Source organism: Thermobia domestica, chromosome 8 (genome assembly GCF_964235325.1).
Source record: "Thermobia domestica chromosome 8, izTheDome1.hap1.1, whole genome shotgun sequence".
NCBI classification, from domain to species: domain Eukaryota; kingdom Metazoa; phylum Arthropoda; class Insecta; order Zygentoma; family Lepismatidae; genus Thermobia; species Thermobia domestica.
This window is the reverse complement of record NC_137461.1, coordinates 89819874-89846600: the sequence shown is the minus strand read 5'-3', so window position 1 is coordinate 89846600 and position 26727 is coordinate 89819874. Positions and strand designations below refer to the sequence as shown.

At 36.1% G+C, this 26727-nt stretch overlaps 1 protein-coding gene across 1 annotated transcript; it reads right to left on the bottom strand.

The window, feature by feature from the left end:
* Positions 1-3413: 3413 nt before the first annotated feature.
* On the bottom strand, positions 3414-5120 carry LOC145692212 (zinc finger MYM-type protein 1-like). The gene has a single exon (XM_081767507.1). It carries the CDS (start codon positions 5118-5120, stop codon positions 3414-3416), a length of 1707 nt encoding a protein of 568 aa, XP_081623633.1.
* Between the last annotated feature and the right edge of the window lie 21607 nt (positions 5121-26727).

Genomic DNA, 26727 nt, shown 5'->3' with positions numbered 1-26727 from the left:
TAACGTAATACATAATTTAATAGGGGGCTTACAAGTTTATCTGTTAGCCCTCAATGTAAGTAAAATTGATCAAAATTGGACCAGATTGTTTGATCGTCCATAAATCGCCAACAAACCAATGTTTAATAAACACGTGTAGTGAGTTAGTAAGCATAATGTTGTAGGCGGGCTAAGAACTTAGCCTGTTACCCCACCCATGCAAGCAAAATTGCTCGGGATTAGGGCAGCTCATTAAATCGTCGTTTGATCGCGTTTGTCTATCAACAATCGGCATTTGGTTGTCACATGTAGTGATGTAATATGAATCATTTAGTAGAAGGGTTAACAACTTAATACAATAGCCTTTCCTCTCTTGGAAGCAAAATAGATCAAAATTGAGCCGTATCGATTGAATGTCGTTTAGTAGGGGAGAGGTGGGCAATGGCGATCATCTAAGAAAAATGGGTTTTACGCAATCTCATTTACAAAATATATTGAAACAAATTTGTAAATACATACTCCAATCCTTCTACAATAAGTGTGTAAAATAAAAAGAGGATCATTCTTTCAGTTCGGGAACATGATGGAAAAAAACTCAAATTGTTACTTTGGTCGCCATTCCCATCACATGCTGGTAATGGTGATCACAGTACCAGCTTAATAAACACCCATAGTTCCATAGGCAATTCATGTCTATTTCGGCTAAACTGTGCCTTTGAAAGACTGAGAAACGTCAACTAACTGTTTTATTGACGTTATTTTTCAAACACACGTCACAGATATATCCACGTGGTGAGTCTACAGCAGTGCAGTCAGCATGCACCCACGTTCCACAAAGCTTACATCAATAGCAAAGCTCGTCATCACGCCCAAATTAATCACATATAATAATAGTTCATTTTGTTGATCAACTGGTAGATAATCATCATTGTTGTCTTCGCAATTGTTACCACCCCTAAGCCATCTTCCTCTGACATTGCGTTGACAATGGTTTCAGTTGACATTAGAACTAGTGGATCCATGTTCGTCAACTTGATGATTCTCGGAACCATGGAATTGAAAGTCTTCATCTGTGAAGATAGTGTTGGGATCAAAAAGCCAAATCCCGGTAACTTGGAACCCAGATGTGCCTTTGGCTACACTCGTAACAATCATTAGCCCTACACAACAGCCACCCGAAAACTTCAAGTTCGATGCGTTTTCCCTTGTGTATCTTAATTTCTAGATCACACTTTTGACTAGGAATTCTTCAAAGTACTGGGCTCCACTTCGTCTTATCAGTTTTTCTTTTATAGTTTCCAACTATCTGCAATTACAAAAGAAAGAAAGGGGTCTAATTATAGAGCAACAATAAAAAGAACAGAAAAAGTTAATGCTACAATCACACAAGATGAGCGATAGGCCTAATCTGATGATAATTAGAGTGAAAATGAACATTTTTCCATTTAATGTGCTAAATAAACTGAAATTACCATTGACCACTGTATTCTATTTTCAGTAATTATCAATTCCAAATAAATTCTGTGTTCCAAAGTTTCATTGTTTGTCTCAAGTAGGCGAATTACCTATCTTTGGTCTAGCCTTCTTTATAATTTCTGGTTGAAGAAGTATTCCAAAAGATTGTTGGGAATGGCGATCACCATGATGGTAAACCGATCGCGTTGATCGCGTTCACAACATTGCGCCATTTTGAAAAATGAGCTGGTTATACTGTAAAACGTAGTTTATTTGAAATATAATTATGTGCAATGCATTAGACATAAATATAACTTTTTTTATGAAACTTAGTAACTTCAAGATCTTACTACTTAAAATTGTACTTATCGTGTGTTGAAATATGTACAAGAAAATCGACAAAAACAAGTTTTCACGCTGTAAACTTCAGTCTTCTCTGACAACTTCCTCGACAATACAGCAGAAACCTTGCTACAAGAGGCAGATGGTAGCACTAATTTGGCTTCTTCTCGGGTTACGCAAGAGGTCAAAGTGGGCTGATCGCCATTCCCAACTGATCGTCATTCCCTTCCTCTCCCCTAATCAGCAAACATCGGTAGATCGCCACGCATAGTGACGTAATACGCACAATTTAGTGGGGGCTAACAAGCTAACCTATTATCCCTCCCCCATAAGGGAAGAAAACTTGATCGGAACTTGGTCATATCGTTCCATTGTCGTTTGGTTGGGTTTAATCAGCAACAATCAGCATTTGATCGCCACATGTAATGACGCAATACGCATAATTTTGTACGGGGTTATCTACTTAACTCATTGGGCCCCATAGAACAAGAATTGATCAGACTTGGGGAGGATGGGCTGATCGTCATTTGAACACCCCACTTAGCGACGAAATAGGTATGCATAATTTTGTAGGGGCTATCAAGTTAACCTGTTAGCGCAAGCGAAACTGATAAGAATTGGACCAGATCCCTTGATCGTCATTTGATTGCCACGCGTAGTAACGTAATACACAAAATTTTAAAGAATGGTTAACTGCTTAACCTGTTAACTTCCATACATCTGAAATTTCCAGTATACTTATAATTTTTGCTATTTTTATTGTAATCAGGGGTGTAGCCAGCAGGTATATCTAGGGGGGCCCGTCGTTTTTGTGGGGGGGGGCAGCTACAATGTACAAAGCCAAAAAAAAATGTGTTACAGCTAGTGATTTTGAGTGCTGAAAAAAAAAACGGAAAAGTTTGATTTCCGTCCGGCAAACTCAAAACACTGTTTTCTTCAGCTTTTTTTTTTAATTTTATTTTGCTTTTTGCCATAAATATTATGTACCAGGTAGTTTTTATTATGTTTAACCACGAACTACTTCCCGGACCAAACATTATATATTTGTTCATGACTATTTCAAATTAAGCCCTTGTAGGCAGAACCTATCTACATATGACTTATTTTCTCTGAGTGAATGAATTTTTCTGATGAAAATTTTCATTTATTATTTGTAACTAAACACCACCATAATTATTCTATAAATATTTATAGCTCACTTCCAGTTTTACACCAAGTACCGTAGGAAAAAAAAATATCCAAATTGAAAACCTGAATAAAAACGTTTTCATCTGATAAAAAATATTTTTAAAACAAAAATTACAGTATATAAAAAAGATAATGTACTTACAAATCAGTTTAGCGCCATTGTTTTATGGCGGTATTTATAGTTCCTTGTTAGAACGTTTATCTTCAAACTGTCAAACATAAACCACAGTAAATTGTCTAATCTGCTGTCACAAAAAAAGGTATTTTTCAAAGTACATTTGTTTATTATGCACTTTATGTTAACACAAATCTAAAGAAGAATTATACACATAAAATTATAAATAGTGTGGAATAATATAGTCTCATTACCTAAATCTTTCCCATCCAATTAGGATTTAATTGAAACTGAGGTATAAAAAGTTCATAGTTTTTTTTTTAAACCACTTGAGTTAAAGCAGCTGCAACTTCCTTGATTTTTCACTGAACCGTTTCAAAAACTTCTCAGGAGAGATATTTTGCAATATGTCACTTTCAAACGCAAGCAAAGTTAAATTCGCCTTCCGACGGTGTAACATCGAACGCCTATGTGGTGTGAGTACGCGTGTCAATGTGGAAAATGAATTTTCACACGTCGCTGTCGAAGCACCGAATGTCAGTCCTGCGGCATACAAGGTGTAAATACAGGGAAATGCCTCTTTAAAATCATGGGCAATTTTCGTTAACTTATGTATCGAAAAATCAGATAATTTCTCATTTTCACCTTTCTTCAAGACAAATCGTTTGAAAGTTGCAATTTCTTCAATACTAGGATAACAGTTTATTAAGTCACATAAAGGCTTTAGTTTCTCCGGATGAAGGAAATCAGAACTATTGTGCACACACACCAAAGAAAAGAGAGCTCTGAAAATTTCCGCATTCTTTTCAGAAAAACGTGCACTTAACTCACCGTAAACAGAATCAATGACATGGTAATATATTCTTCTAAATTCTTCGTACTCAGTACCTTCATTACAATCTACGGCAGATTCCACAGCATAATCACAAATGATCATGTCATGTAATGATGAAGGTAGTTTACGACTACGTTTACGTTTTGGTTCTGATATATCATCACTGCATTTGAGTCCAGCTGCTTTTACTATGTTCTCAAAATCCTCTTCCTTTCTCAAAGCAATAATTTCTTCCGAGACGGACTCTACAACTTGAATAGCAGCAGTCAAATCCATTGCTTGTGATTGAAGCACTGCATTAGCCGGCTGTAATAATTGCAAAACCTTCCTTACAAAATATAACAAAAATTTGAATCTAGGTTCACACACTTTCTGGAATAAGCCTGAAGCTTCAATACTGAGTATTCCATCACATTGCGAGTCATTTCCTATTTGTTTCAAGACCATCATTATCTCTTCGTAACAAGACATAATTGCCTCGACGGTTGCTAGGTGCCCGGTCCACCGTTGTTCAAGAAGACGCTTCAGAGATTTTCCCTTGTACCTTCCTGCAACATTAGGTTTACGGAAAAAGTTATATAGAGCATCACATACTTGGAAAAACTGATTAATAGAATTTTCACTTGATAATGCATGGATGATCACTAAATGAAGTTGATGGTTGAAACAATGCACATACGGTATTGTCTTGCCAATAGTATCCTGTAGCACTTTTTGTACACCACCCCTTTTCCCAGCCATAACATTTGCACCGTCATAACATTGACTTATAATTTGTCTTTCATCGATACCTACACTGCGTAAAAGCCCCAAAACAGCATTCACAATTCCACTTGCACTTAAATCTGTTATCTGCACCATGTCCAAAAGATGTTCTTCTACACTGCCAGAGGTAACTAATCGTAAGACAACAGATAAATTTTCGATGCCACTTTTATCCCTTGTACCGTCAACTTTCAGCGTATAAAAAGAACAATCAGAATTGTTGACTTTGTGCACAATGTCATCACGAACTATATCTGCAGTAATTTGAATTACTTCATTTTGAATTTGTGGTGAAGTGTACTTTGCATTTTGTGGAATAGTGTCCATGATTTGCCTAAGTTTTTCGTCCTTTGCACACGTATACTCAAAAAGTTTCATAAACATACCCGAAACTTTACTTTCATCGGTATCTTCTGAAAAGATTTCACTCCCGGTATACATTTCAGTTGTACTTGTACAAGTATCCAGCTTACCCCTTAGTGGAAGTTCATTTGCTACCAAAAATTTAATTACATCAAAAATACTTGTAACATAATATCGATTTTTCTCCAGTTGCTTTTCGTTAATCAGTACGGAAATACTTGCATTAATTTAAGCCCGTAACTGCGATTCTTTCAATTCAACAACAGCCTCTTTATGGGGTTTGGAAACTTCGTGTTTAGAAAAACTCCTGTTGGGCTCCAAAGCATGTTTCCAATCCTTGTAACCACTTAAAGTAAACACACTATCCACGCCCTTCTTAAAGCGCCTACAAGGGAAACAAAATGCAGCATCAATAGAAATTGAATATTCCAACCATTCTCTTCCATGATACCACTTGTTGAAAAACGAGCGCGATCTGTTTCCTATTTCCGACTTTGGGTAACAGGACAGAATTGGCTGTACGGGTTTCTCTAACCCTAAGTCACTAGGACACTGGATCTCTAAATTATTTTTCTTACTTGTAAAATCTTGCACATTTTGTTGTTCTCCATTTGCAGCTGCAGCATTACCTTCTGAGCTGCTTTTCTTGCTTTCTTTCTTAAAATACTTTAACAAAGACATAGTCGCCTTTTCCTGTGCACAAAATAAACACACTTTTCGGCGCAGATTACTGAAAAATCACTGTTGCCAAACAGAAGTTTTCTCATGTCAAAGGAATTTGATATTCCCTGTTTTAAAAGTAACTTCAGTGGTCACGTTTCCGTCCACGAACAAATTCTTGTGTTGGCATAAATAGACAATTATTTTAAAACAGCCTATATAAAGTAGTTTCATGCTTCATATTGGACAATCCGCACAGGAGCACTAGACCAATTGATTAAAGCAGATGTGGTGGGTGAGCCCCGGCTCCATTGCTTCCAAATGCGATTGCAAATGCGAATGCGAATTCCCAGCAAGTGTAAATAAATTGGAGTGCCTCGACTGGTTCCGATCTGGAATTGCGTAAACCGACGAAAAGATGCGAATGCGAACGATCCCAACCTGCTAGGATTGTTCGTCCCAATTCGTGCGAATGGAGAGCCGTCTGCAGAGGAATACAGTGCTACGTGAGAGAAGAAAGTTTGTTTTGCGTGAAAACAGACGGCGTTGCGAAGTGCGCATATTAAATAAATAAATAAATAAAATAAAAAATAAAAACAAGAATTATAGGAATGATCCAAAAATGGATCAAAAGATTGCGATCGTGGCCAAGAATTGTAGGAATGATCCAAAAATACGTCAAAAGATTGCGCTCTTGGCCAATAATTAGGATTTTGGATTAACAAAAGTTTGGAACGGCCCCTAAGTCGAGTTTTCGTAACTGAGTTAAGTGATAGTTTGGGTTTGGCTACACTATATGTAGTTCTCGAGATATATTTATTTTTTACAAGAAAATTTTTTATTGAATGAAATATATTGATGTTTTTGGATCAGGGTCCACAAAAGTTTTAAACAACCCGTAAATCGAATTTTCGTATCTTTTACGGAATAAGCACATCATACTAAGTAAATTGTTAGTTTTGGTTTGACTACACTGTATGTAGTTCTCAAAATATGGGGCGTACAAGAAAATGTTTGATTATATGAAATATATTGAATTTTGTGAATCAGGGGCCACAACATTTTCGATCGGTCCCTAATTCGAGTTTTCATATTATTTTTTTACGAAATAAGCACATCATACAGAGTTAATTATTAGTTTTTGTTTTGCTACACTATATGTAGTTCTCGAGATATAAGGCCTACAAGAATTTTTTCCCTGAAATATATTGGATCTTTTGATCCAATAAAGATGGAAATAGAAGTTGATGCTTTAATAAATTGTGTTTTTGATAAAGTTAAGTTACATTGTGGAACCAAGCTCATCCAGATTACCACAAACGACGCGTCATGAACAAATTATGGGGAGATGTAAGCAAGGAACTTGGATCGGAAGGTATGTATTTTCTTTGTTTTGTCTTTAAAATATGAAGATTTAACTAATACACGAACATTAATACATTCAAGCAAAAATATTTCACATTGAAGCTTTGAAAGAGACATTGCAACTTGATTCGCATTCGCGAATCTTCGGATCTAGTAGAGGCACATGAATTCACAGTTCGCATTCGGAAGCAATGGAGGTGCGGCAATACCATACTATTTTTCGATCGGTAACGATCGGAAATAATTTACCCTAAATTATTTATTATATGTAAACTTTGATATTTTTAAAATGACTGAAGCGAGGTAATCTTACGATAACATTTTAAAAGCTTGTCATTTGGGGGGGCCAGAAACTCATTTGGGGGGGCCAGGCCCCGATGGGCCCCCCCATGGCTACACCCCTGATTGTAATTTTCCTTTCCTTTTAATAACCTTGCAATATTTGGCATCCATGGAAGCAAAATTGATCAGGATTAAGCCAGACTATTTTATTGCTTTTGATCACTAACAATAATCCTTTGATTGCCACGAATAGTGATGCAATATGCATAATTTTGTATGGAGCTAGCAACTTAACACATTAGCCTCGCATGGAAGCAAAATCGATCAAAATTGAAACAGACCGCTAGATCGTCGTTTGATCGCCCCATTGTCGGAAAATTGATCGAAATTTGGCCAGATCGTTGGATTGTTATTTGATCGCGTTCGATCGAAAATAACCATTTGTTTGCTCGATACGCATAGTGACATAATACGCATAGTTTGTAGGGGAGTTAACAAGTTAGCCTGTTCACCCGCATGGAAGCAAAATTTTTTTGAATTGTACCAGATCATTGATAACTGTTGACGATCAAAGAAGAAACAAAACATCTGGTTCAATGCAGATTATTTTTTTATTAAATGAGGACTTACAGGTTCACTCGTTTACCGCTATAAAATTATGCTTATTACGTCACTATGCACGTGAACAAATGTCGATTTTTGGTGATCGAACGCGATCAAATGACGATCAAACAATCTGGCGGCTCAATTTCGATCAATTACTCTTAACCCGAGGACTAATTTGTTAACTTCTCTACAAATCATGCGCATTACGTCACCACACGTGGCTACCCGACAGTAATTTTTGTCGGCCAAATGCGATCAGACAATGATCAAACACGATCAAACTAAGATCAAACGTTCTGGCTCAGTCTAATCAATTACATTTACCGAAGACTAATAGATTAACTTGTTAACTCTCTTCAATTGTTGCACATTGTGTTACTACGCGTGACGATCAAACGCTGATTATTGGCGGTCGAATGACGATCAAACGATCTAGCCTAATTTCGATCAATTTTGCTTCCATAGAGAGATAAGCAGGTAAATTTGTTAGAGCCCTACAAAATTATGCGTATACAAGATTGGGGTGGAAAATTCATGAAATCGCCAAGAAGAAATAAAAATTGAAACATATCATTAGAAAGGTCATATCATTAGAAAGGGCATAGTTATTAAAAAGGTCATATATTGTGAACCTCTCATCCCGTATATGATCATTTCATCATTCTTACTTCCTTTATTACAGGTTCTGTAAGAAGATATGGCGGAGGATCTAAGGAAATTCGAGAAGATTGAGCTTCGCAGTGTCATCAAGTTTTTTGTGCTGCAAGACAAGTCCTCTATGGAAATTCATAAAACTTTGCAGGATACTCTGGGGAAACACGCTCCTGGATATACAATAGTAGCGAAGTGGGTGAGGAGTTTTAAGACTGGTCATCATGAATCTGAAAATGAACCTCGCTCAGGCAGGCCTTCAAATGCAGTGACCACGGAAAACATCGACAGAGTGTATGAATGCTTATGGAGAATAGGCGCATATCGATCAAAAACATTGCTGCGTGTGGGGTAATATCGCGTGAGCGTGTGGGTGTCATAATAGCAGAATATTTGGACATGCGGAAGGTCAGTGCCAAATGGATCCCAAAATATTTTAATGCTGGCCAGAAGTGAACACGGGTGCAGATATCACAGGAAATTTTCCCAAAGTTTCAAAGTTTGTGAGTTCTTGCGCAGTATGGTGACAGAAGATGAAACATGGCTGCACTATTATGATCCAGAGACTAAACAGCAATCCATAGAGTGACGGCACAATGGATCTCCTCGACCGAAGAAGTTCCGAAGCCAAAGATCAGATGGGAAAGTGCTTCCATCGGTGTTTTAGGGTAAGGACGGTATCATCCTTATCAAATATCTTAAAAAGGGTGAAACCATCAATGCTGGGATTTATTAAAACTATTTGATTGAGCTGAAGGAGGCTCTGAAGAAAAAACGTCAGGGAAAAGTGAGACGTGGTGGTTACTTTCTCCAGCACAATGCACCCTCCCACAAAGTTCATTAAACCATGCAATTGCTAGTGGATCGGGCTTCACCTGTATACCTCACACACCCTCCTCACCTGATCTGGCCCCCTCAGACTATCACCTCTTTCCACATCTCAAAAAACATCTCAAAGGCAAACATTTTCCATCCGATAAGGCACTCATTGCAGATGTGGGTGGCTGGTTTGCACAGAAGGACAAGACCTTCTATTTGTAAGGGTTAGAAATGTTGCAACATCGTTGTGAAAAGTGTATTGAGCTTCAGGTGGAATACGTTGAATAGTGTATTAAAGTGGTTCTTCCAGGTAAATTTCTTCTTGGTGATTTCATGGACTTACCAGCTACCCCTCGTCTGTTATTACACATGGCGATCAAACGTTAGTAGTTGACGATTAAACGCGATCAACTATAATAAAACGATCTAGCTCAAGTCCGATCAAATATTTAGGGAAGGCTAATAAATTAACTTGTTAACACCTTATAAATTTTGCGTATTATGTCACTACACGTGGTGATCAAACGCCAATTGTTGACAATGAAACAATCTAGCCTAGTTTCGCTCAAGTTTGCCTCCATGTGGGGAAGCAGGTAAATTTGTTAGACCCCTATAAAATTATGCTTATTATGTCAGTATGCGTAGTGATCAATTGATGACTGCTGACGATCGAAGGCGATCAAACGACGATCAAACAATCTGATTCAATGTTAATCAATTAAGGTTACGGAAGGCTAATAGGTTAATTTGTTTTCACTCTACAAATTATGCGCATTGCGCAATCACGCACGGCCACCATACGCTGATTCATGCAATCAAATACGATTAAACGATCTGGCTCAATTCCAATTAATTACGCTTTAGGAAGGCTAATAGGTTAATTTGTTTACTCTCTAGAAAAATGTGTATTACATCACCACGTGTGGCGATCAAACGCTGACTGTTAATGATTAAATTCGATCAAATAAGAATCAAACAATCTGGCACGACTCCGACTTACACTTACGGAAGCCTAAAGTTTAACTTGTTAACGCTACAAATTATGCGTATCACTTCATCACGTGTGGAGCTCCTTCATGGCTAAGAGGTTAGCGTACGCGCCTTTGGCGTGGGTGACCCGGGTTCGATTCCCGGCGGGGAGCTCATGTGGTTCGGATTCCACGTTAATCAGTAGGTCTCATATACCCTCACTGCTGAAAGGGACGTTAAACTCAAAATCAACTCAACTCATTCATCACATGTGGCGACCCAATTCTTATGTTGGCGATTAAGCGACGATAATCGATCTGGCTCAATTCCGATCATGTTTTCTTTCAAAGGGTGAACAGGTTAACTTGTTAACTACCCCTACAAAATATGCGTATTATGTCACTACGCGTGGCTTGGCGATCAAACGATGGTTATTGGCGATCAATCACAATCAAACGATGTTAGAACGGTCTGGCCCTATTTTTAATCAATTTTGCTTCTATGGAGTCGAACAGGTTGACTTGTTAACTTTCAACATGCGTATTACGTCACTAAGCTTGGCGATCAAACGCTAATACAAGTTGGAGATCAAACCCAGTCAAATAATCTGGCCTAATTTCGATCAATCTTGCTTGAATGGGGAGCTAACAGGTTAACTTATTAGCCCCTTCTTTAAAAATCTGCATATCATTTCACTACTTGAGACGATCAAATTCTGATTATTGACTATTAACCTCTACATACCTGAATTTTTTTTACTGCACCAAAAAATTATTTCTGAATATTTTCTAGTTAAATATATGTATTTCGGTGTATTAAAAGAAGTTTCTTATTAAAAAGTGCCGCAGGGGCACAGGGAGGACATGTGCTCATTTGAGTACTTTTGGGGCGTACTACATGTATTTATTCTAATATAAAAATAAATAAAGGATGTTTTTGCTAGGAATGAGGCAAATATTAGCAGCTAGTTATCAATAAAAATTTATTTGCTTTCGTTTTCAAGCAGAATTCTTTCTTTTAACATCATTCAAGATCCATTCAGTATAATTACTCCTGAGAATTTAATGAATTCACTCCATACCATAAACGACTTTTTGCAACTGTTAAATGAAAAATCGAATGTTAATGACAAAAATATTGTTGTAGTGTTTACAACAAAGTTAGAACAAAGTAGGCTATATTGTTGTGGTGTATCCTAACAAAATAAGAAACAAAGAAAAAATTATTAATTGTATATTTACCTTCAGTACCTTATAAGATAAGCTGCTATAGTAATCATGTACCGTCAATGTTTCATTAGAACAATCATACATTTTACATCACGAGAATAACTTTAACGAGAACACTCTTATTGTCCTTAACTATCACATTGATCTAATTCATACATGCTGTTCCCATACCATGTCTCTTTTTGGTGCTTCATTTGGAAAACAAGAATTGGAATCTAATTCCATCTTAGTCTGCTGAGCATCATACTCTGATACAGTACTGATGCTGGCAGTAGCGTACCCAGGAATTTATTTCGGGGGGGGGTCCAAACTAAATATGAAGCTATTTTATATTAAAATTGCTAAAATTGCCCCTAAAATTAGGCTAAATTTTTAAAAAGTCGAAATTTCGGGGGGGTCCGGACCCCCGTGTCCCCCCCCTCCGTACGTCCCTGGATGCTGGTTTCATTCAATGTGAAGTCACTATTGCTGGCCTCATTGTCGTCTGATATTGAAATGTCACTAGGACATTACCTAAATTTGTAGAATATGATCAGGATTATGCAGTACTTTTCTTCTATAAGATGCTCTAATAAATTAAGAACAATTCCTTAGAATTTAAGTAGCTACTGCTGAACATTACTCCATAAAAAGAAGTTATTTGAATTTAGTCGCGAACAAGGAAAAACTGATAAAATTAAAACCAAGAAAGAGCACAATTTAATATAGAAATATTTAGAAATTATAATAGTGATCACCTCTCATGATATTCCAGAAGTTAAAAATTTCATTAACACTACTTAATCGGAAAACAAGTTAAAAGCATAAACAGAGAAAGTATAAAATCAGCGTTATGGTCGGCAACCTCAATTACGGCTTACGCCCGTAGCATAAAGAGATGTAAAACTTTATAAAGAGAATGTTACAATACAAGCCTATTTTATTACATTATTTATATCTCAACTGCTTTTAACACATCTTCTTAATCCAGCATCTAATGCTTATTTATTTTTAAATGCAAGTAAAACAAAACAAAACTTAAAATAGCTTTTCAGAGATAAAAAAAAAAATATCTAGCAATATGAAAAGTACTCAAATGAGTACAGAGGAATAATATGTATACGTAAGTACCAAAGAACTCATTTGAGTAGGAATAATATGTATACGTAAGTACCAAAGAACTCATTTGAGTACATGGTAGTTTTTACTCAGTTCTCAAATGTACAGAACGTCCCTGCTACGAATAATACCTTTATATCAGGAAGTTGATATTAAATTACAAGAAAATAATTTTTTGAACCATGCCGAAGGTAAATAAAAGAATATACTCACGTTTTTTGTGAGGACCTTCAATCCTTTCCACTCCTGTTGCAGACATTCTTCTGAATCTCACACTGTGTGCTCAATGCTGCCATCCAATAGACCCAGAGTGCACTAAATGTGTTCTCGAAAAAGTACTTGAGTAGCAAAACGTGTAAGGATGCGATTGAAATGAAACAACATATATTTACTTAGTATTAAAATGAATGTACTCAAATGAGCACTAGGGGACCGTAGAGGTTAAACGCGATGAAATTACGATTAGACGATTTGGCACAATTCCGATTAATTTTGCTTTCAAGAATCCCCTAAATATATTCGTATTACGTCACTACGAGAGTTATTGACGATAAAATGCGGTCAAACAACAATGTGGCCCAATTACGAGGAACTTTGATTTCATGAGTGCTTACAGGTAACTTGATAACCTCTCCACATTTATTCTAATTGTATCACTATGCATTGTGATCAAACGATGATTGTAGGCGATCGACCGCAATCTAACGAGGATCAAATAATCTGGCTCAATTTTGATCAATTACTTTTACATAAAGGGCTAATAGGTTAACTTGTTAACTCTATGCAAATTTTGTGTTTTACGTCACTAAGTGTGGCGATTAAATGCTGATTGTTCGCGATCAAACAATCTGTTTCAATTCCGATCAATTTGCTTTCATGGGGCGAAGAAATTAACTTGTTAACTTCTCCTACAAAATATGCATGTTACGTCATTACACGTGGCGATCAAACAATGGTTGTTGGCTTTCAATCACGATGAAGAGATGATCAAACGATCTGGCCCAATTTCAATCGAATTTGCTTCTATTGGGTTGAAGGTTTACTTGTTAACTTTCTGCAAATTATGTTTATTATGTCTCTACACGAGGCGATCGAACGCAATCAAATGTGACCCTATTTCAATCAATTTTGCTTTTAATAGCTTGCTAACAAGTTAATCTGTTAACCCCCTACAAAATTATATGTATTTTGTTATCACATATGACGATCAAACTAATTGTTAGAGATCAAATGATCTGGTCCAATTCCAATCAATATTTCTTCCATGGGGAGGGGGCTAACAGGTTACCGGCTACTGTTGGAGAATGTGTGTATGTAATCAGAATTAAGAGAAGCCTGTTCTGGTTCTACAATATACAGCAATTTATTTTGTTTAAAATTCCAACTCCTACTGAATCCTTTATGAATGTCCCTAAAAAAAAAAAGATATTTTGTTAGAGATAAAAGCTTAAAGAATATGATCATTGCAGTATTGCTTCAGTTTGAGAGGAAGATGGAGGTGAATTTGGCAGCTTGATGGTAAACAATGCCGGGATATTTATTTAGGACTGTTGAACCCTCTTTATTAATTAACTTAGAATAGGATAAACATCTTACCAGTAGTATCATTTTCGTTACCATAATAACCTAGTCATTCAATATAAGTCTGTTGGCGCCGAATAACATACTCTCCAATTTTCAAAGGAAGTTTTATTGTTCGTAGTCGTAACCTAGGTGTTACATAAGGACAAAGCAAAGATGACAATCAAACGTTAAAATAATCAACATTCACGCGCATACACTGTAGACAGTTGAACTTAATTATGAAGACACCAAAGGGGCCGAAAAGATAGTCATCATAAATAAGTGTCGTTGTACCCGAAGCCTATATTTACACATAATACTGTAGTTTAATTCATTTGTGAATATCGTACTAAGCATGGCATAAAATCATTCACTAATAAGGAATTACTTGGTCCCATTGAATATTTAATGTAATAGACAAGGTGTCGCAGAAACCGATGGCATTATAACCAAGTTCAACTGTAGATAGGTACTGTATATACTGAAAGTAGGGTACCAGTATATAGGAACTGAAAGTTCAGTAAAAATCAAAATCAAGATATATAAGCGAAAAGCTAATACGCTAAAGAAAGTTCCTGTACATTATATACTTAGTTCTATGCAGGCACGTGGCCAAGGGGAGGCGGGGGGTCCGGACCCCCTTCGAAACCAGAAAGGAAAAGAATTGAGAAAAGATGAAAGAAAAAGAAACGAGAAAAAGTAGTAGAATCAGCGTTAAATATACGGAGCTACAGCAAGCTTTTGGTTATTCTTCTTATGAGGAGATTTGTATTACTTGCAATAAATGGTGACGAATGAGCGAGATATCGTGGAAAAGTCAGGAAATTTGAAATTTCTAGACAAATTACGGAATTCTTAGAATTTCTGTTACTAGTCAGGGAAATTTCAAGCTTTCGAAAGCCTAGTGCCGTTCTGTAAGAGTGTGGACATTTTTTTTAATCACAATGTTTTCCTTCCCTGCATTATGAAGCAAGTTATTTCAGAAACAGTTTTCTACTGCTCCTTTAACCTGCCATTTGGAACAGAGAGTAGTTGACAGAATAATAAAATCAAAAGGGTATGTGGAAAGAAAGTTCTGTTAACATTTGATTCAAGAGAGAAAGGAACGCAGATATTGTAAAATATTTTATTCTACAAGGTGTTACTGGATATGTACTTTTTCTAATAGTTGAAGTCATAATGGAAGGAAAATCGTTATATTTGAATGAACAAAGGAAGGAACGTAGATATTGTAAAAATTTTCAATGCTTTTTTTTATCTTTGGATTTCTTCATAGTTTTTTTTTTTATTAAAATACTAACATAATATCCTCATTTTATTGTCCTAACAAACCAATATATGTTGCCAGTAACATAGTTTAGATTGATCGAGCTCCTGGTGTCATAGCCACAATATTTCATGTCCGCCCCCATCCCATTATGAAATCCTGGCTGAAGAACCAATATATGTTGCCGGTATAAAATACTTTAGAATGATCGAACCGCTGATATGATGACCACAGTATTTCATGTTACGGACCCCTCCCCCTTCTTTACGAAATCCTGGCTATGTGCCTGGTTCTATGTATATGTATATACATAGTTGTATACAAACACTTATATATATATATATATATATATATATATATATATATATATATATATATATATATATATATATATATATATAATGAAAGACACTGTGTTTGTGAACCTTCGTACCTCTTGAACACCTGACCGATCTCGATCAAATCAAATTTTCAACATAGATGACGTTTGGGCCTGGGTTAATTTAAGGGACGGCCAAAATTTTCCGGAATCGGAAAATTTACTTTCCGGAATTCGGAAAAAATTCGGATTTCGGAAAAATTCCGGAATTCAGAAAAATCCGGAATTCGAAACAATTCCGGATTTGTGAAAAATTCCGGAATTCAGAAACATTCCGACATTCAGGAAAAAATCCGGAATCTTTCCGATTTTACTTTCCGGATTCCAGAAAGTAAAAATTCTGGAATTGGCCATCCCTAGCAAGTAGCTGTTAAAATAAAAACAAAATACTGTAATGAATATATATACTTGTATTAGTTTCTTGTAGTTGGATATGTCTTTATCACTTACGTAGACAATTGCTACTGCACTTATTTACTGCTTTATGAGGAAGGTCTTAGGCTCGGTTCAGACGTGCAGAAAAGTCTGTTGCGGGCCCGCATGAGCATCACTTCATTTGATGAACGCTTATCGAAAATAAGTGATAAAATTAAAGCAGAAGATACTTTCATGAGACTTGCGATACCACCAATTGAAATGTTGGCTGTTACATTAATGAGTTGATTTTGAGTTTAACGTCCCGTTCAGCAGCGAGGCTGTATGAGACGTGGACCTACTCATTAACATGGAATCCGAACCACATGAGCTCCCGACGAGAATCGAACCCGCGCATCCCACGCCAAAGGCGGGTACGCTAACCGCTTAGCCACGGAGGAGCTCTGGCTGTTACATTAAGGTAAGTTAATTATGTTAACTAATTATCGTTTGTAGGAGCACAGAAAGTTAAACATTCGAAGACCTATTCATATACATTTTCAGACGTTATTAGCGACCACTGGCGTAATTTAACAATTGCGTGACTAATTTCGATTTTTTGACATAGTTTGTGGCTTTAAATTAAAAATGAGATATTTATTTGAGACTTTCCGAATATCCCGCACAAGAGGGGGCGTTTCAATAATAGTAAAGTTTCCCTTTATTTATTCACAAATTACCGAATGTGAGGATTCGCTTCAGTTAGAGATGTAAAATTTGGCATGTAAACTCATATTAAAAATAATGGAACACAGGTTTCAGCGTCTTTGAAAATTTTCTCTTGAAGGGGAGATGGGGGATTTCTATAGTAGTAGGATCCGGTGGCTCAGTGATAGTGTGTTCACCTCTGGTTCGATCCCAGCTTGCGTCAAGTGAGCTTTGTGGTGCACCGTGTGCGTGAGTTTTCTCGGGGTTCTCCCGTTTCCTCCCACTTTATACATTCCACTATTTAATTCATTTATCATCATCATTATTATTTCCTTTAGCCTACCCGGTATAATCGTGCGACGTAAAACTCAAAGATTTCATTTCATTCCTATAGTAGTGACATTTCCCGTTATATATTGAGAAAGTATAGGACTCGCTTAGATTGGAGATGTGAAATTCTTAATGTAAACTCTTAAATAAAAATAATGGATTTAGTGTTTCCGAATAATCCATTTCTAAGGTGAGAAAAAGGAAACATTTTTATAATTGTGACATTTAACGATAGAAGGTTTTGGGGAAATCCCCAATACGTGTAGCACACCAAAAGGAGGCAACGCAGCAAACGAAAGCAGAAACAGATGGGCTTATTATTTTGTAAGCGACAGAGGTAGAGTTCCATGCCAAGATAACTTTGTTTAAGTTGTTCTTTATGTAAGAAAGCATCCAGTTGTTATCTCTAGAATAGCAATGACGTGCACAATATTATCAATTGCACGAGAAACAAAAATATTTCTGTTACATCTCGAGCATGCTTTTTTATTTTATAACCACATGAGTACCCTGATGTTCAACAGTTTTCGTGTTAACTCTATTTTTTTTTTAATTTAGTACATTAACAAATAAAGACAACAATTGTCAGCCGAAAAATTATGTTTTTTCTTTCTTTTCTGTTCTGCTATTATGTTGATGGTTGTTTTGGACTTCAGCGTCCCTTTTGAGCACAGAAGCTATATAATACGTGACCTCGACCCAAGAGCGCCCATGTTGTGGTTTTCAAGGGGGGGGGCAAATACAAGCGACTTTTGAAATATAGGGGGGCGAACGCCCCACCTTGCCCCCCCTGATGGGCGCCCTTGCCTCGATCTAAAGTATAATGCAAGGTACGTTATAAACAGTCGGTTCATTCCGGAGTGAGTGACAAGAAATCTCATCAAAGAAACTGCATTAACAATAAAGGCTTTTTCTCCAAGCGTGTGTTATCTATTGTTATCACAAAAAAGTATTCATAGCCTGGACGGGACGCTAAACGAAAATCAAATGTAAACACTACATGAATATTAGATTTTTACATTGAAAAGTAATAATAATACATACCAATGCTGTTTTTTAATTCTTCTTCTGTTTTTTTCATTAAATTTCTCACATAAGGTTTCACACACCTTATTCCATGCATCCCGTTTTTTATTTTTATCTCTAAACATTTCGTACTTTAAATTCCATATCTCATGATATTTTTGTATTTCGTCAATGAATAGTTCTTCATTCAGTTCTTCGCTTTCCATTTCTGCGGGCGCGGGAAAGTCTGCACGTGTTGCTTGCCTCATTGCCAGCAATGGTTTTCCGACCCGCAACACCTGTGCGGACTCGCTGCGAGCCAGCAGTCCCCGCAACTCAATTTTTGCCTGCTGCGGGTCCGCAGCAGAGTCGTGCGTTAAAGTCTGCACGTGTGGCATGAATGATAAGAACCAATGTATTTCCGGCTCGCGCGGGTCCGCAACAGATTTTTCTGCACGTCTGAACAGAGCCTTATTTTCACACCCAAAAAAGTCGCCGGTATGTCTCAAACATTATCGTGTTCCCACCTGCAGCTGCTCCAAAGCGCTGCAAACTACTTTTTAACCAGACGAAAGGCAGTGAAGGAAAAGAAATCTCAAACAAATATTATAATAACGTTCGCTTATTGTCAACATACCTATGTACAGTAAATACAAATTTATAATTTTTGACTTTACGAAGTATACAATGTAATTGTTCAATAATTAACATAAGCAGGCATTCATTAATTTATATTAATATAATAATTAATAAAACTAATAAGCGGGTGATTGATGACTCAGTGGTAGAGTTTTCATCTATGGTATTCTAACCCAGGACATGTGGGTTTTCGATGGCTAATTTTGTGTTCGAAAATTTTCCCGGTTGTACTCTTGGTTCCCTTTCTTGTATTTGTTCATCATCACTCATTAACGAATTTAGTTTATCAAAACTCTATAGTCATATATTCATTCTGTCCGTCAGTGAAACAAACAGTCTCAAGAACTATCTGATGGATTACCATCAATTTTGGCCACGATGTACAGAGTCAATAGTTAAGAATCGAGTTCCCTGATGAATGTAATATTCAAACCGGAAGCAGTACAAATCAACCATTTCCGGTTTTAACGTTAATCATTATATAGTAAATATGGTAATAGATAGCGAGAAGCGGTTTCTAGTAATCGACATATATATATAACATTCATGTAGATAGAATGTTACCCAATTTGTGCATCTGCTGAAAATAATGAGCTTAGGTATTTAGAGAGCATTTTCCGCTTTAGAAAATGTGTGTTTGGTAAAGAATGTAGAGAATTAGCTGAGTCAGGCACGTAGCTAGAATATGGTAATAGGAAGGGGGGGGTCTGTCACGAAATACTGTGGTTATTTACCAGGGGCTCAATCATTCTAAACTATTTTATTGGCAACATATATTGGTTCGTTTAGCCAAGATTTCTAATGGGGGGATGATATGAAATACTGTGGTTACACACCAGGGGCTCGATCAATCTAAATATTTTACTGACAACATACCCATATTGATTGGTTTGGACAATGAAATGAAGATATGTTAGTGTTTTAATCAGAAGCCATGAAGAAATCTCGAGTAAAAAAATATAAAAAAAGTATTGAAAAAGATATAGTCTTCCGAGGTCATTCGAACGGTGTCGAGAATTTTGCGCCTGGGAAATTTGCGCCCTACCTCAAGAACAGGGAAAATTGCGTCTGCGATGTACCTCCACCGGGAAGTTTGAGCCCTGCGAAATAAAAGAACCTATTCGAGCTTACGCATTTGCTCGGAGGGGCTGACATTACAGCATAAACAACCATCCCCCCACAGCCATGCCATTTGTGATTTATTTTCACTGTGGCTATATAAGGGGAGAATAAAGTTCAATATAAGCCAAAAGAACACAACGGATCTACGCAATCACTGCTTCTTCCAGAGATGATTTTGGGGGACCACTGGCTTCCCCAGAGCTCTCAGAGTGCCCCCTCGGAGAAGACCAAAATAATACGCCTATAATATAATAATAAATAGAATAGTACCAGCAGTGACCCCCCTCCGGAATACTAAGTGTGCCCCCCAGAACATTTTTTCTGAAAGAACGACTGAACGCAATTGTGTGTTTGAAGTGTAATTCCAGCAAGTAAACACATTGTACATAGTTTTCTTGATAATATTACTGAACTGATTTTACATTCACTTTACATTTTCTTTTCTATATTTTGTGTCCTGAAAAGCCAAACAACTCGCAAGGATTGTGAACAAAGATATCTGGGTAGAGCCAAACAGCCTTTTGTAGATTAAATTATACTCTTTGATTATATTAATAAATAATTATATATCAGTCATTTATACTTTTATTGTAAATTTTGTAGTATAGTGAAAAATTGTATTTGTATGGATTGCCCTTTAGTGAACTAAAATTGTATTTTTTTTCATTTGTTCGGAATATTATAACGGATGGAGTAATTCACTGAGACGATGAGAGGCAAGCCTAGTTCAAGTGTGACTGTAAGTTACTTTACACAATACACAAATAAGTTGAATTATGGGGCGCAAACATCCCAGTGCAAATATATAGCCGGCGCATTTTCCCTCTTTTTGGGGTAGGGCGCAAACATCCCAGTGCAAACATATCGAGGGCGCATTTTTCCCTATTTTTGTGGTAGGGCGCAAATTTCCCGGACGCAAAATTCTCGCATTCAAGGAAAATATAATGTCCGTGAAGTTGACAAGCCACTTATGTCAGACTCCAATTTCGACTTTAAACGTCGCTAGTGCTACGTTAGTGTTCGATAGTGACGCAAATCGTTAGTACTCCACAGATAACGTGTTCTTTTTAAATAATGGATATAGGTCTTCTAACTGCATGCCAACACGCCCACTTCTATGAATCATCTCAAAAATGAGGTTAACCGTTAGAGCAAGGCTCATGGCAAGTGCTCATTAGTGCCATTAATATTAAAGTTAATGCCTCCATCGTACGGTCCTTGGGGTAATAATATGACTTTAACAACTCTATACATCAGGCTCACCTTATTAAAATTAGCCAAACGAACATGATAACACCACGCTCTTTGCTAGAGTCTCAATGCGTCCCTATATTCTCGCGAACATAATGCGCAATGTGGATGTCCCCTGACGTGCCCAAGTTAGTTACTTTTTTTTTTGCAACTATTGTTTATCTGTTATTTATTGCTAGTCTGCAGAGTAGTCCTTACATTAATATGTCATTGTCCTTGATAATCATTGCGTATTTACAAGCAGTTTGTTATTACTGTTAGAAGATATCAAAAAACAACAGATAAAATCTACTACTTAACGGTTCATATTTTTATTTTACAGTACATAAACGATTAATAATAATAATAATAATAATAATAATAATAATAATAATAATAATAATAATAATAATAATAATAATAAGACTATTCCAGGATAAAAGTTATCAATTGCATCACACTGGCAACAAGCGACGCATATTTTAACTTCATAAAAATTCGTTTCTCACGATTTTCTGGAAAACTGCGTATGATAACATCTTCATTCTGTCAAGTTGTTTATCTCAGTGTGATATATGTCTTACCTCTGGACAATATCACAGTAAAACAAAAATTAAATATTAGAAGTACATCGTACTTTTGGACTACATCTCATTAACCATGGAAAGATTGATTAGTGTATACTTTAGGATGTAAGTTTCAGCTTAACTTGCATCATGCATTCTTAGGATTACAAAAAGGAAATTTGTTCGTTTGCATTTGAACAAAATTCTTAGGATTACAAAAAGAAAAAATATTTTTTCCGAATTCCGGAATTTTTCCGAAATCCGTAATTTTCCGATTTTACTTTCCGGATTCCGGAAAGTAAAAATTCCGGAACTGGCCATCCCTAGTTAGATTTTATCATTTCACTTTGGCGGCGCAACTAAGGGGAGAAAGAGATATTTAAAAATGATCGAAAATGAGCGATATTTGTACCGAATCCATAGTTTTCGGGGTCGCTGAGATGAACAATGACACTTCGAATTCTGTTTAAATCCAAATTCAGCCCCGCAGCTTGGAGAGGAGGATACGTATAAAAATTATCAAAAATAACCGATGTTAGTGTCGAATCCATAATTTTCGGGTTCTCTGAAATGAACAGTGACTCTTCCGATGTCGTTTAAATTCAAATTCAGCTCTTTATGTCCAAAATGAAACGTATTCTACCCATGCGAAGAACAGGTATTCTGTTAGTCTTAAATAATGCGAGATACACATAAGTTATGTCTTTGTGATAAGTTTTCTTTATTAGTCCAGTCAAGATAGGGGTTGACCTTGAACAAATTGCAATAGAAATTAAACATGTGCCAAAATTATGCTGAGCACATTCTAAGCAAACCTAAAAAAGGGTGGCTTCAACTTTCGCCTATTCAAGATTCACCTAATAACCTCAGGCAATGGAATTTACAGATATTAACTCAAGAGAAAGTATAAGCGAATCTTGAATTCAAGATTTGCCTAATGCGAAATTATGTTGGTAATACTGACAAGAAATTACACAAAAATTTGTAGTTTCTAAATTTAAAAAAAAATGTATATTTAAAAAGTAGATATTAGAATAGTATAAGCACAATTACATGATACGACTAGATATTATATGTTTGACATTGAGATATGAAAATGTTACATGAAGTAACGCAATGTATTAAGGAAAATATAAAAGGAAGAAAAATCTATGAGAATTTGCATAAATTATATAATAAAATTAAACAAAGCACCAAGAATCAGTATAAGCATAATTACTTACTGTATATGAATAATGAATAGATAGTGTATGCTTGACATCGAGTAGTGATATTCAAGTATGGATTTCCTACTTTCTTGCTTATTTTGGAGTGGTATGTTTCCGCTCGATTAGTTGTCCTGTATCTATTGTTATTGTAGGTTGTGTCCATTGATAAAGTATAGACTTGTGTCACTTAATCCTATATCTGTATCTTCCAATCGTATTTTTCTGATTTTTTTTTAAAACTCTTTCAGAAAGAAGGCAGATTTCATCAACCAACTAAAATGTTTAAATACATACAGGAGGAAACATGGATGATTTGATACTGCTTTAACCTAGGTACATGAATTTTCAGGAAGTGACACGCCTTTGTCTCTGTTCCAGTAAGGGAAGAAAATCTGTTAGAAACTACTGAGGAGATACAGTTAATTGCAACAGATTATGAGTATATTCACGAATCCTGAAGAACAAGTAACGTGGAATAACATTTCCAGTTACATACACTTTTGTGCACCGCATCGCATGATGGTGACGCACTGGTTTTCTGTCGATATTTCTCATATAGATAACTTACTTCACACCAGTCACGCATCCCTCAATTTTACCCATAAGAGCAAGTGCAAGCAGACGACACGTATTGAAGGTATATTATCAGGAGCAAACTTAGTTGGAGCAAGATATTTCAGAAATTGATTGGGGATCGGAAGAGAAAATGAAGAATGGTACCCAATTATTGTTTGGACATACAAGCACCAAAGTTTTTCTGAAGCTGGTGTGTTGCAAATGTAAAACTCTCATGTACTTAGTCCAACTGTTCATGTTTGAGATAGTTTTACTCAGACATGTGCATTAATTATAGGGAAATCACATTTTGGGAATCAAAAGACAACAGGATGAAATTGACATGTTGGCGTTATCGTAGTGTTGAACTACCCTCGAATTATTTGTTACTTTTATGAAACTTTCGAAGTTCTTTTATCCTTTTTCTTTTAGTTTTTCAGTGTAATAGGTACATTTCATGTTCTGAAAGAAGCAGACTTTATTATATGAAATCTAAATTACTAACATATAAACGTTCTCCTTAAAACTCGTTGTTTCAGCGACTTTTTCCATCTGAAGCAGCAGTAGATCTGATCCAGACCAACCATATCGTTTACGCGCCAGCAGTGCACCGTGTCAGGGGTGGGTTAATTTTTGTGCTTTTCATGTACTATAAATTATTTCTATCGTTTATTTTTTTTAAAAAAATGAGTTTAGCTTAAATAACGTTCTCTCTACGGACTATTTTGCAAAATAAGTCTACAGGAACTTCCGTACAATGTCCCATTATTCTCAAGTGCATCACATTTTATATATATATTGTAATTATGGCATGTTGACATATTTCCTTTAATTTTTTACTTATATAATTATAAATGCGTATGATATGTATAAAAAGCAAGGAAATCAGAAACATACACTTGAAGAAAAAACGTGCAAGATTAACAATACAAACCTACTCTATCATGTATAACCTTATATCTACCTGATTTCCAGAGATTGATTATATATCACACAAAGGATATTTTATTTGCAAAATATTTTATTATAAGTTCCAAGACCGTAGAATTTAATCCAAAGTAATAAATTAAGGAAAACATAATTGTTCTGTAGATGGTGGCTGCCAAATTAAATGTGGCAGCTATATTGGATAAAACTCAAGAGGAATGATCGGGGACTTCCTTTTAAAATATTACTATACTTGATGAAAGGAAACTATCCTGCAAGTTTAGTTAACCTAGTAATATTTGCTGTGTTTATGAAAATTTTCTCCTACATATTGGACTATTTAATAAGAGATCAAAAATAGTTTCAACAGGAAATGTTCACTATCAATGAGGTACAGGACTACCAACGTATGCAAGCTAAACCAAGTTTTAGAAGAAGTTCAACTTTCGTCTAATTAGAAAATTAACTCTGTGTCATCACTATGATTGATGTTTGCATAGCTAGGATGTATTAGGCGAATCTTGAATAGGCGAAATTTGAAGCCCCGTAAAAAAAAAAGTCCTCAAGAATATTCAATCTGGAAGTTCGTTAAATCTAATATGGCAGCCGTTGGTGGTCATTTACGGCAGACATAAAAACAAACGGAGTAATTACGTGACTTTGTAACAAAATTACAGACTCAACATCCCTAATAAAAGTTGTTCACCATTATGTGCCCTTTGGAATGAGGCATTGAACATACCTCAAATATACAGGGTATCCCAAAAAAACCTGATATAGGGTAGCTCTGTTATTATCAGAGTTACAACAAAATGTAAAGGGAAAACCGTCTCCAAATATGATATTTTCAATTTAAAGTGAAGATACTTTTTAAATCGGACGAGCCATTTGTGCTATGCATTCTTTATGTGCCTAATGTTAAATGAAAATGCAACGTTCCCATTTACCGGGAGATGGATAAATTTTGTAAGAGTATAATGAATGGAGACATGTTTGAAATGGGGGCTGGCCATCGACACGTTAGCGTGAAAGACAGTAACTTCATTCACTTATGTTGTGGGTCCCGGTAAAGACAACGTTGCATTTTAACATTTGGCGTATGAAGAGTGTATAGCCCAAACGGCTCGTACGATTTAAAAAATCCTTCACTTTAGATTGAGAACATCATATTTGGAGATAGTTTCCCTTCTTACATTTTGTTGTAACTCTGATAACAGAGTTACCCTATATCAAGGGACTTTTGGGACACCCTGTATATTAGAGGTATGTTCAATGCCTCATTCGAAAGGACACATAATGGTGAACAACTTTTATTAGGGATATTGAGTCTGTAATTTTGTTACAAAGTCACATAATTAATCCATTTGTTATTATGTCTGTGTAAATGGCCACCAACAGCGGTCATGTTGAATTTAACGACCTTCCAGATCGAATACTCTTGAGGACATTTTCAGGTTTGCTTGGAATGTGCTCAGCATCATTTTGGCGCATGTTTCATTTCTATTGCAATTTGTTCAAGTTAAAGTCTTTTTGACGTAAGTTGACTGGACTATATCTAGTAAAATTCATTTTCTGACAGGGGACGTGGTGATTCAGTGGTAGAGCGTTCACCTCCGGTGCTTGGGGTCCCTGGTTCGATTCCAGCTCGCGCCGTGTGGACTTTGTGGTGGACAAACACCGTGCTCGTAGGTTTTCTCGGGGCTCTCCTTTTTCCTCCCACTTTTTTCATTTCACTCATCTCTCATCATCACCATCTTCTTTAGCCTAACCGGCATAATCGTGGGACGTAAAACTTAAAAATTTCATTTCATTTTCTGACATACGAATAGTAGTATCATAATGTCTTCTCATGCTTTCATGTTTATTTCAGATTTGCTGTATAGGTAGATAATTGAGGTATTCTCTAAATCTTCAGAATGTTATTGTCTTATCATTCAATACTTATGTACACTTAACACTTTTTGAGTAAAATCTACAGACTCTTCAGTGAATGGACTCTACTCAAAAACGTCTATTTTTATTGCTTATGTAGTAACCTCTTAAGATAAGTTTAAACAAGAATATTTTTAAATACATGAAAAACATTTTCAATAAGTACGATCATGTTTTTCTTGGTTATGTATTTGAAGTTCTTTGACGTCAAACCATTATCA